The 11,701-nt window shown below is 36.6% G+C and overlaps 3 protein-coding genes across 4 annotated transcripts; 2 read left to right on the top strand and 1 right to left on the bottom strand.

Moving 5' to 3' along the window:
- The first annotated feature begins 807 nt into the window (after window positions 1–807).
- On the top strand, window positions 808–4,950 carry LOC147385401 (myosin-binding protein 7-like). Of its 2 annotated transcripts, XM_086424415.1 has the most exons (4): window positions 811–1,175; window positions 1,554–3,010; window positions 4,027–4,079; window positions 4,626–4,950. In XM_086424415.1, the coding sequence occupies exons 2-4, from the start codon at window positions 1,610–1,612 to the stop codon at window positions 4,726–4,728; spliced, it is 1,557 nt and encodes a 518-aa protein (XP_086280541.1). In that variant the 5' UTR covers window positions 811–1,175; window positions 1,554–1,609; the 3' UTR covers window positions 4,729–4,950. The 2 variants fall into 2 exon arrangements, with proteins under 2 accessions (XP_086280542.1, XP_086280541.1); XM_086424416.1 differs by lacking the exon at window positions 4,027–4,079 and having other exon boundaries at window positions 808–1,175.
- A 743-nt stretch (window positions 4,951–5,693) lies between these two features.
- On the bottom strand, window positions 5,694–8,487 carry LOC147385402 (uncharacterized). Its single transcript, XM_086424418.1, has 2 exons — window positions 8,365–8,487; window positions 5,694–7,074 (listed from the first exon to the last, which is right to left on the bottom strand). Exons 1-2 carry the CDS (start codon window positions 8,470–8,472, stop codon window positions 5,845–5,847), a joined length of 1,338 nt encoding a protein of 445 aa, XP_086280544.1. The 5' UTR covers window positions 8,473–8,487; the 3' UTR covers window positions 5,694–5,844.
- A 2-nt stretch (window positions 8,488–8,489) lies between these two features.
- On the top strand, window positions 8,490–11,349 carry LOC147385403 (transferring glycosyl group transferase). Its single transcript, XM_086424414.1, has 2 exons — window positions 8,490–9,895; window positions 10,895–11,349. The coding sequence occupies exons 1-2, from the start codon at window positions 8,490–8,492 to the stop codon at window positions 11,154–11,156; spliced, it is 1,668 nt and encodes a 555-aa protein (XP_086280540.1). The 3' UTR covers window positions 11,157–11,349.
- Window positions 11,350–11,701: the final 352 nt, after the last annotated feature.

The following is an 11,701-nucleotide window of genomic DNA, read 5'->3' on the forward strand; positions in this document are numbered from 1 at the left end:
TTTTCATACACTTTCATGTCAACAGTGTGATATGAGATTCCAGTTTGAGGTCACTTCAGCATTATTCTTTTAATAGTTATTTACCTTTTATGACCAAACTTGTATAAAAGAGAGTTGCTATTGGCACTACAACTTTTACTTGTTACACCTAAGTTAAAATTAAAGAAAAAAGTAAATCTTCATTTCGTGTATTGAATTTGACGAAATTTCAAGTTCAATAACCTGTTTATTTTAATTCCCAAAACATGTTTTTTTCGGTGAAATTGTCAATTTTATAATTAGTGAATTTGTTAATAAAATGCCAACGATTTTGTCATATCAACGATCTCATTGGTAATTTAACAACGAATTCGTTGATTATAAAAATGACAAATTTATTGGAAAAAACATGTTTTAGGAATTAAAAGGAACTGTGCATCGAAATAAAATTTTATCATAAGTTGCACACATTTTGAGAAATATGTCTCTTTTTTTTTCTTTCTTTCTAGATTTATACTTTTTGGATATAAGATTTTATTTGAGCCTAATCATAATTGTAAACAACTACAGAAATTCTTTGAATGAGTGCTATAATATTTTGTAACGGTGAGACTATGATCCAAACTAAATCTTGATAATGGGTTAAAAATGCGTTTTAATCTTTAATTGGGGTGATACATATTTTACGAAACTGGGGTATAATAAGTAAAAGTTGGGTGCCAATAGTATCTCCCTCAGGGAGCCTACTAAAGAGGTAGTCAGCTTATCATTAGTCTAGGATTTATGCTAAAGGTTGATTGTATTTGAAGAAGCACGAAGTGGAAGGATGAAATTGGGGACGTTTTTCTAATTATTCAAAAATGATTCGGTCTTAGTGTCCTCCGGTCCCACAAATCCCTGCCTGTGAATGCGACTCTCTCTCTCTCTCTCTCTCTGACCTCGACGTAGAAAGAAAGAAAAACTAACAGACAAAATGAAACAAATCTAGGGTTTCGAATTCCTCTCCTCTGTGTAGTTTGTACCTGATCTCCTCATACTCTAGTCCTGCTAATTGCCTCCTGGATTTCAATCTCGAAATAATTAGGGGAACAATCAGGTCTGGATCGTTTGCGAAACATCTGCTAATCCGAAATTTGCTAGAAATCATCTCCATTTCGAGTTTCGATTCTCCTGCTCTGGTTCCGGATTCTTTCAAGGTAAGCAAATCGGCGCTTTGTTAATGATTTTCGTTGAAATTTATGTTTATTTATTTTTTTATTTTTATTTTAATGTTTAATGGCGGAAATACTTTGATGCTTATGTTAGTTCGATTCCAGGTTCGTCGTTGCAGGCAGAGGGAGAGGGGAAAAAAAGATATATTTATTATTTTATTTTATTTTATTTTAAACTTTGAGTTTCATGTTTATCTAGGGTTATTTTCTGGTTAGTTTTGTTGATTCTTCTCCAAGGAGTTTTCTTTGATTTATTGATTTGAGAGGAGAGCCAGATTCTTTGACGTAAAAGAATTGTTTTAGGGAATCCAGACGTTACACCTGAGAAGATTTTTTTTATTTTTTATTTTTTGAAATTTCTAGGTCAGTTTCTCTCGAACCGGTCCCTTGAGGTGATAGATTCTGATGCATGTGGATGTATGGCTTCGGAATCTTTGTCATTGCCTTCAAATGAATTGAACGAATGTCATAACTGTAGCTGTAGTTGCAAATTAATGAACAGTGCATCTGCCGCCACTTGGAACCGTTCTGTGAAGAGGAGGTTCGAACAGTTTGACAATTGTATCGAAGATGTTGCGAAGGGTTTCAATTACTCATCTGTTGCTCGAGTCGAGATTGAGAACGAATGCATGGCTTTACGAGAGACGCTCAGTAGCCAACAACAATCTATACAGGAACTTTACACTGACTTGGAAGAGGAGAGAAATGCTTCGTCATCGGCCGCGAATGAGGCCATGTCTATGATATTGAGGTTACAGAGGGAAAAGGCTGAGATACAAATGGAAGCTCGACAATTCAAACAGTTTGCGGAGGAGAAAATGGCCCATGATCAGGAGGAGCTTCTTTCTTTGGAAGTTTTGTTGTATAAGAGAGAACAAATCCTTCAATCTCTTATTTGCAAGGTTCAGTCATACAAACATAAGATGTTGAGTTTTGGGTTTACGGAGGCTGAGGTAGACGAGGGCGAGAATGGTGGTGACTTTCGTACCAAGGGCTTGATTGAGAACTTTAAAGCCCAATATGAATTCCCCCCGTATGATTATCCCCCAATCAAATGCAATAAAGGTACTCTAGAGCTTGACAATGATGTTGCCAACATTGAGAAATACGTTTTCGGTGAAACTCCATGTGCTCGGGAACATTTGCAGGATTTGGAGTATAGAATCTATCAGTTGGAGAAAACTCCTAGAAGCAATCAGATGGATGGGGAATTTTCCTCTACTAAAAACATTTTAGAAAAAGTGGTAGTTGGTCAGTCTCCTAGAGAGCCGAGACATATCAGAAGGGTCTCCGCCGATAGTTCAAGTTCATTCTATGGGTTGGTAAAAGAAACATGTCAGGAGTCTCAGATAGAAAATGAAAGGCCTAGTAGTAGCTTCAAGAAGATGGATTTCTTCTCTTACACGGAGGACTATTCTAATTTGAGAAAGATGGACAACGGATCAGACCCTGGAGATGACATGAGTGATAGAGTGTATACTATCGATTCTATCCATAATGGAGCACCCAATAACAGTGTTGTAGGGCCCAAAGCTGCTTTTGGGATTTGTGAAGATTATGTAACCACTCCGAGAGAGTCGTTGAATCGGGCTGATACAGAGGATCCAGATATCAAAAAGCTCTACTTGAGACTTCAGGCTCTTGAGGCAGATCGGGAATCAATGCAACAGGCAATTATTTCAATGGGGACTGATAAAGCACAATTGGTATTATTGAGGGAAATAGCTCAAAATCTATGTAAAGAAATGTCACCGGAAAGAAGGATACCCTTGAAGAAGCCATCTCTAATTAGTAGCTTTTCCATCATGTCAGTTTTGAAGGTAACCGTTGGCAATGTTTTCTTATAATCATGTCTGTTGTTGCATCTGTTCTTCCCATTGTTTTTTTTTTTTTCTTTTTCATTTCCTCTATTAGTGGAGTCTTATTTTTATTTTTTTAGAGCATATTTTGCACCTTGATTGTAACCACATCTCACTCAAATCTCCAAAGTTAATAAAATCAAGACACCCGGTACACATATAGACTAAGTTGACCAGACAGAAATCCTGCTACATCAATTTAGAGCGTATGAAATTTAAAATTGCAAAAGATATAGACCACCTCGCTGTTCCAAAATGTCAGAGCTAATTAGTTTATAGAGTACTACATATTAAATTGTCAGTTAGTGTGGAACAACTTTGTTTCTATAATACATCATTTCAATTCTTTATATTCCCTGCTGGTATCCCTTGCTTCTACAGTTCTTTTTTTGTGTTTATTCTTTACCAATTTCATGGCTATTTTAAGTTCTCGATTAACCAGCCCATGCTTATGCAATTTCTTTTGTTTTTGTTTTCCTTCCCATTGATTCCTTATTGTCAATTAACAACTCAAGGTTCATGTTCGGTTTTGATCAGCTAACAATTCTTTATATTTTTTCCTTCTTTTTTTTTTTACTAGTGTACCGTGCTTCTCAAGTACTCTTTTCCCCCCTTTTGAGGTAAGTGAAGAATGAGCATGAATTTGGATGGGAAAATTAAATATCCCCCATTTTGGTAGCCTTCCATGAAAAATTGAAATAGGACCGTAGGAAATTTCTTGAGTTAGCTGGCCATTGGACTATCAGACCTTTTACGAATAATGTATAGCATTTTCCAACCCAGATATTATATATTGACTTAATTATCATTTATCAGGGAAGTTATACGTGATGAATAGAGCATGCAAAGGTTGAGATAATGATATTACGGCTTTGGGGCTATTAATAATTTACACCATCTAAGCATCATGTTGCAATTCTTTTCTCATGAAACTTTTCTTCACAAGATTTACAATCTCTATTGTGCTTTGTGTTTAGTGGATGGTGTCATCCTTCATTTTCTGGAGAAAGAAAGCACCACGTCGAAGCAAGTAAGTAGATCTTGCTTTGGTGTTGGTCCATGTTTAGACTTCAATTCTATGTTGGATGCTTTTTGTATCCATTTTTGTTCTTTGATGCTATATACTGCACACTTTCCACTAACACATGAATCCAAGTCATTCAATTTATTTGTCCCTCAGATGCATTAGCACAAAAATAATATCAATCTAATGACTGTAATTTGCCATGAACTGCCAAAATTTGCGATGGTTGTAAAAAAGAGATGGTTGATAGTAATGAAATTGTTGGGTTATGGCTCTCCTTGAGATATATCACTAGAGAATTCTAGATTAATGCACAAGTCATGCTGGATTGACATTAAAATTCACACATTGCTGACGTGGAGATGCGCACAGAACCATAGATGCTTTTCACTCATATCTCAATGAAAAAAAGCATCTATGGTCCGTACACACATCCACATCAGCAATGTGTGATTCGGTGTGAATTTTAATGTCACTTCAGCATTTTCCTTACTGCATAGCTATTTTTGTTTCAAGGAAGGAGTTTGACTCAATTGTTGTAAATTTTGTCAGGTACATGTTTGGCATCTCAGCCAACAATGTGGGGTTATTGATTCTTCTTGAAAGGGACCCCGATTTAAGACACTGGAGATGTCTTACAAGTACGCAACTGTGATCACAGCTCTCAAACTCTTGCAGCACAGGGCAAGATCTTCAGTACCTATGCTCATCTATGTCTTTCAAGCGCTTTCCATTTTCATCATTATTACATTTTAGAATTTCATTCATTTGTGCAATATGGTTTGTGTATTTTTTTTCTTCCAATTCCCATTGTTGAACGATATTTTCGTGAGTTTGATCAGTTAAGCGTGGATGAGGTATAGGTTTGGCTGCTCTATTAGGGGTATGCATTAGTGACGGTATTACGATTTCACGTATGATTCCTAGTTTCAACAAGTGATTTCCATGCCTAAGGAACACTGATGATATATCGGCCCCATTTGTGGTGGAGACAGGTTGTGCTTGTCTGACTTTGCTTAATTGGTAGTTAGATGTTCAAGTCTTGTTGCAGAAATGTGAATATACTTGAAGCATAAGTAATTCAAAAGCAAAGCAGCACTGAAAACAATCATTCAGTGAAGACTTAAAGAATCAAGGCAATTACAAAGAGGGTTAGAAATTAACTAAATATTGTCCTAAAGAAATTCAACTGAGATGTTTTGGACCTTCCAACTAAGGCAGGTTACAGCCTCAATGCAAAAGTAAAAAAATAAAAATGAACTTGAAGGTCCTTAAAGAGCATGGAAGACCAAAAACAATATGAATGAAGGAAGTGAAAGCAGATATGAACTGACTTTCAATAATAGAAGATGCGGAGAAGAATGCATTTAATGTGATGATGGAATTTGGCATTAATTTAACATTGGCTATCGACTTGAAACAACCTGTCTCTATGTAGGCTTGGTTGGTACCGGAAATGCAATCCAAAACAATTAGATCCATGGAATTTAGAGTGATCAAGTTTCATTCATCTCTTCAAAATTAATCTTTTGTGCAGTCAACTGAGTTCTTGAATTTTAATCATTTTATATTCCCTGACAAATAAAGCTCTGAAATATATTTGACAAAACAAAATGATAATGAGCCAAGAGCCTTCAACTTTGCCCTTAAATATGAGATCAATGATAGTTTGTATGAACATACTTGAATTACCAATGGAAGACATCATTTTTTAGACAAATTGGGGAAAAAATGCCGAAAACATTAAAAGAACAACATATGGAGATCAATTTCATATAGAAGCTTCAAAGATTTCTTTACCATGAACCATGTTACATGCTGCATTCAGATTCCCATCTTTCCATAATTTATAGACAGCTGAAGACAAAGTAGAAACATAAAGCTGATAACCACCTTCAATCACATCTTCCCATAAATCCAAAGCTTCCGAAATTCTTCCTTGGGTACAAAACGCCACGAACAAAGAAGTGTATGTCTTATCATCAGGTTTGCAACCTCTACTAACCATCTCGTCTAATATGATACAAGCTTCTTTGATATTTTTTAGACGGCAATGTCCTTCAATCACAACTCCATAATTTAATTTATCTGGCCGAAGATCCTTGATAACCATTTCTGTTAAAAGTTCAGTTGCCCGGTCCAAATCATTCAACTTGCTCAGTTCGTTGATCATGATGGCATACGTGTCATAGTTGATATTTTGATCAATCTCGATACGGTTCTTCACCTCCATTGCCTCTTCAACCTTCCCCTCAATCATAAGGCTACTTATCAAATTGTTGCATGGCTCCATATCTGGTTCCCAACCTTTTCCCTTGATCTTTTCTATTAATTCTAGGGCTTCTGTAATATTTTTCACCATACAATGCCCACGAAGTACTATATTCCACGTTCGCAAATCTGGGTCCAGTCCTTTATGTTGAAACTCACGTAAAAGCTTGTCGACCATGTCCATTCTACCAGCCAAACAGACTCCTTCCATTAAAACACTATAATTAACAACATCTGTAATAAACCCTTTTGACGCAATAAGATCCTTCAGTTTGAAGGCCTCTCTTATCCTTCCACCCGAACACAGACGACGTATCAGGTTACGATAAAGATCGATGCTAGGATGGTGTCGTCTTCGGATCATCTTAATAAATATTTTCAAAGCTTTTAACCACCAACCATAATTGCAGAGAGAATCTACTAATTGGGTGTACACAAATTTTCTATCTATCCAACCTACCTTCCTCATGTAATTAAACAAATCATTCCCACATTCAGGCCGACCCTGCTTGCACAGCTCTTTAATTAGAAGGTTTATGGTATAACTGTCGGGCTTGACATTTTGATCTAACATTTGCTTAAAGAGACTGCAAATCATCTCAGTGTCTCCCTTCACACAAAACCCTTTGATCAAGATGTTGAAGCTATCAAGATCAGGCACAAAATCTCTCTGCTTCATCGTACTAAAGAGCTCCGAGGCTTCCTCAGTTCTCCCTTCAACACAAGCAACCTTCATCACAATGTTAAAGGTATGAGTATCTAATGCATTAATCCATCCATCTTGCATTTGGTAGAATAGTTCCCAACCAAAATTCTTCTGTTTAGATTTGAATAATCCTTTTAAAAGAGCATTACAAGACGAGAGCATGGGCACAAATCCACGAGTCTTCATCTCGTCCAACAACCCTAATGCCTTCTCTGATTTCCCAACTCTAACCCATTGTTGCAACACCAAGTCGAAGTCGGTGGAAGTTACATCAAACCCGAGATCAATCTTCTTATCAAGTAAACCATCGGCTATATCCGCACGTGAGGGGTGGGAATATTTGGTTAGAACTTTGAGGATGGCAGAATAGGTTAGACCATCATGATTGAATCCATCATGATCTTCTAACCATTGAAAGAACTTTAAAGCCAAATTGGGCTTCTTAATTCGTTTGAGAACTTGGACAGCAATGGGTGGAGTTATTTCGGAGGAAGAAACAGCACAAAGTCTACTAAGCAACGAATCCCACTGATCTTGTTTCTGAAGAATAGAAACAATGCTTCGGACAAAAACATTAACAGAAATTGTTCTTTGGTTTTCTTTGTTTCGATATTCCCGCAATAAGGAGAAGAACCTATGGTTCTGTGGGCTAGCAATTCCGGAGGCGCGATGACCAAATGTCATTTTACAGTTTTGCATTCTGAAGTACTCGAATTCAGAAACTATTCTACGGTTTTCAAATGTAAATTTCTGGGAATCATTTATTGGGTTATCTAAGAGTAAGTATTTCTGCAATGTGATCAAGAGTTCAAGACTTTGGTGGTGGTGTTCGATTCCCGAATGAAATCTGAATTCAACTCTACTGCTTTGAAACCCTATTTTTCGACAAACATAAGACATATTTTGACTTTTCTGTGCTGAATTAAAAGGAATTGAGGAATTTGTTTCTAGTCCATTCCACTTCAGATGACAATCCAAACTGCAAAAAATTTCAATCAGGGATTCTCGAGTTCAAAGGTTTTTAGTTTCTACTAGTGAGGTGAAGAGGAAAGTAAAACCAGTGATTTTAATGTCAGATTTAGGGTTTCGCAGTCCTTGACTAGAATTCAAGAATTTATTCAAGGGTTTGAAAGTCCAGATTCACTACAAATTTAGGGTTTTAAAGTTCAGATTTTTGTAAACCAATAAACAACTACGGGTTTAGAGATCCTCAAAACTTCAAGAACATCGAGATAAAAAAAGAGAATCTTCAATCAGAGATCCTTGAAGATAATTCTAGTTGCAGAGATGCAAGAAATTGATATATAAAATTACCTCGTTTGAGATCTTGAGTCGAGAACCAACCAACTGCCCCCAAATCCAACAAAGTACGGAAACATAATCCAGAGTTTTATACGAACTATGATATTGGATCTCTACCATACACGTGGCGGATATGAATGACCAGTAGTGTTTTAAGTATAATAGTCCTCAAAATATTTTATCTTTCCCGTGAGTTTAAAACCCTAGCTCTGTTTCTTCAGTTTCCATTAGAAGAGCTTCATCAGAGGATGCTAAGTTGCAAGAAGAGCTTATTATCACAGATCATTATGAAGAGAAGGAGAAAGAAATCCCAAAAGAAGAATAAAAATCATACCTTTTTAAGAAATCAAAACCCACATTTTCAGAAACAAGAATCAGAAGAAGAGGAGGAAGAGAGAGGAGAAGGTTTCAGCTTAAAAAGCTCTACTTCTTCACACAGCCATGGCGTCCAACCTTTAGGGAATCTCCTCCTCAACCCATCTTCCCACAACTCCAGAAACACAGGCCTTGGTAATCTCTATATTCTCTCTGATGAACTTGTTCTTGATGTTTTAGGGTTTCTGGGTGGTACCCATTTGGGTGTTTTAGCTACAGTGAGTAAATCTTTCTATGTTTTCTGCAACCATGAGCCTCTTTGGAGGAATCTAGTATTGGAAAACCATAAAGAGGGGTTTTCCTTTAATGGGTCATGGAAATCTACTTATGTTTCATCTTACGACCCTGCTTTCGATGCATCTAATCTTGGTTCTTCGAGTTTGAAAGTGAGGGATTTTTATTCAGATTATCTCTTTCAGAGTTGGCTCTGTGCCAGCCTTGAAATGAAACCCGAATGGCTTGAGAGAGATAGTATTGAGCGGAGGAGTGGGATTTCGATTGAGGAGTTTGTATTGAATTTTGAAGAACCAAATAAGCCAGTGTTGTTAGAAGGGTGTATGGAGAATTGGGCTGCTTTGGAGAAATGGGATAGGGATTATCTGATTCGAGTTTGTGGGGATGTTGGGTTTTCGGTGGGACCTGTGGAGATGAACCTTGAGAAGTATTTTAGGTATTCAGATGGAGCAAAAGAGGAACGCCCATTGTATCTATTCGACCCAAAGTTTGTGGACAAGGTTCCTGAATTGGATTCTGATTATGAAGTTCCTATGTACTTTAGAGAGGATTTGTTTGCTGTTTTGGGGAATGAGAGACCAGATTACAGATGGGTTATAATTGGACCTGCAGGATCAGGTTCTTCATTCCACATTGATCCAAATTCAACTTCAGCTTGGAATGCAGTGATCAAGGGTTCAAAAAAATGGGTACTATTTCCGCCTGATGTGGTCCCACCTGGAGTCCATCCTAGTCCGGATGGTGCTGAGGTGGCGTGCCCCGTTTCGATAATTGAGTGGTTCATGAACTTCTATGGAGCAACTAAGAATTGGAAAAAGAAGCCTGTGGAGTGTGTTTGTAAGGCAGGAGAAGTGCTATTTGTGCCTAATGGATGGTGGCATCTTGTTATCAATCTTGAGGAGTCTATTGCCATCACGCAGAATTATGTCAGCAGGTAATGGTTCTATTATGCTTTTCTTGGTGCTGCCAAATCTGTTTTCTTCTCATTTATTAAAAAATATTAAAATCCCGAAGAAAACCATTCTTGACTTCAAACTATTAGAGGGATGTCATACCATGGTTAACCCAAAAACTTGAATAATTTTGTGTAGTTCTTTGTTGTTAAACGCCCGTTTGGAGGTACTATAGATTCATACTCAATCTTGAGATTGACTTCTAGGTTCAGCTTTTCCAATCGATGAATTAATCCACCGTTTAGAAAGAGAATCGAAATTGAGGCGTAGAGGAACTGATTTAACTTAGCCAAGTTTTGAATCACATGTTCAATTGTTTGTTTGTTATAATATGGATTGAATTGTAAGGGAAGGAGTCGCAGATGGCATATTGAGACTGTCATCTTTCTAATGTATCACAATTCGTATCGGTGGATGCAATTTTGGATGACCATGGGGAGTGCCTTGTTGTCATTTTTTTTTCTTCCAGTCCGATTGGCAATAAAAATTCCAATGATCTATGGGAGTTTGCAAATCCCATAGACTGCATTACAGAGCTCAGGCACAACTCTAACACTAAGGTTGATTTTTTTAATTTTTAATTTTTTTATAGGTGTAAGGTTAGTGGTTGGTAAATGAAGTTGGGTTCAGTAGTATTAGATTGTTAATTACCACGGAACATATATTTTTCAAAGAGGCAATGTCCGATGGTCATTTGCAAACAAACTTTTCATGGTTATATTTTTATTGACTTTTAATTAAAAACGTTATACTTTCGTTTAGTGAAAATAAGAATGTAAAACATCAATGAATGTTTAATCCAGCAAATGATGGGATAATCATTCAATTCTACTATAATAAGAGCTTAATTTTTTAATTTTATGGTTATTTGAGATTCAGTCTTACAAAATTTGATATCTTAGTTTGTGATTTAAAGTAACTGTATTTATACCTGTTACTGTGGCTTTGGTTTTTCACTCAATTGGTTTTCTATTTTGTAGGAGGAATTTGTTGAATGTTTTGGATTTTCTAAAGAGGCCAAATGCGAGCGAGCTTGTCTCAGGAACAAGAAACAGAGTGAATCTATACGACTTATTCAGGAGTGCTATTGAAGGTTCTTTCCCTGGTACTATTAATCAACTTGAGTTGAAAGCCGAAGACAAGAAGGCTCAAAAGAAGAAACTATCCTTCTGGGAATCCGTAACAGATGCTAGAGTGGGTGCCTTTAAGTTTTCTTTCGGAAGCAGTACCTGCAGAGATTGAACACAAAAGCCATTGCTGTAAAGGCACCCCATTCAGTGAGTTATTTATTAGGGTATTTCTTTTTCTTTATTGTTGAAGAGAGAAAGAACACATTGTAAAACAGTTTTGACATTGATGATTTGTTTTACATTGTTGTAATTTGATTATTTTCTCAAGCGTTAATTAAATCATCGCTTACAATCTTTTCTGTTTATTTTCCCAACTATTATGAGCAAGCATATATAAATGTTCATTCATGTGTAGTACCTGAACCCAACCCGGCCTGAGTTTACCTGAATGGAAACTTGAACTAATCGCCAAACTTACGCTAGGAATCTCTCTGTTTAGGATGAGATTGTAAGACTTAAATAACATTAGATTATTTCTAGGTTTCCCCATCAACTGTCAATCAATGGGTTTTTATTTATTTATTTGAAATCAGTTTTTTCTTCCTCCCTTGATGTTTTTGTTGATTAATTAATTTGTTGAAACTTCAGATGTTCATGTTTATTATGTGGATGGTGCAACTCAATACCTGGTAAGAACATCACTTGTAACATCCATTC

The sequence above is a fragment of the Akebia trifoliata genome, chromosome 14 (assembly GCF_017979445.1).
Source record: "Akebia trifoliata isolate Shusen 1 chromosome 14, ASM1797944v1, whole genome shotgun sequence".
In the NCBI taxonomy this organism is placed as follows: domain Eukaryota; kingdom Viridiplantae; phylum Streptophyta; class Magnoliopsida; order Ranunculales; family Lardizabalaceae; genus Akebia; species Akebia trifoliata.

Coding starts and splice junctions, on each gene's coding strand:
- LOC147385401 (XM_086424415.1), top strand. CDS start 1,610: ATGGCTTCGGAATCTTTGTCATTGCCTTCAAATGAATTGAACGAATGT. Junction 3,011..4,026: donor CCATCATGTCAGTTTTGAAG/GTAACCGTTGGC, acceptor CTTTGTGTTTAG/TGGATGGTGTCATCCTTCAT. Junction 4,080..4,625: donor AAAGCACCACGTCGAAGCAA/GTAAGTAGATCT, acceptor AAATTTTGTCAG/GTACATGTTTGGCATCTCAG.
- LOC147385402 (XM_086424418.1), bottom strand. CDS start 8,472: ATGGTAGAGATCCAATATCATAGTTCGTATAAAACTCTGGATTATGTT. Junction 7,075..8,364: donor GACTCAAGATCTCAAACGAG/GTAATTTTATAT, acceptor ATTGTGATGAAG/GTTGCTTGTGTTGAAGGGAG.
- LOC147385403 (XM_086424414.1), top strand. CDS start 8,490: ATGACCAGTAGTGTTTTAAGTATAATAGTCCTCAAAATATTTTATCTT. Junction 9,896..10,894: donor ACGCAGAATTATGTCAGCAG/GTAATGGTTCTA, acceptor TCTATTTTGTAG/GAGGAATTTGTTGAATGTTT.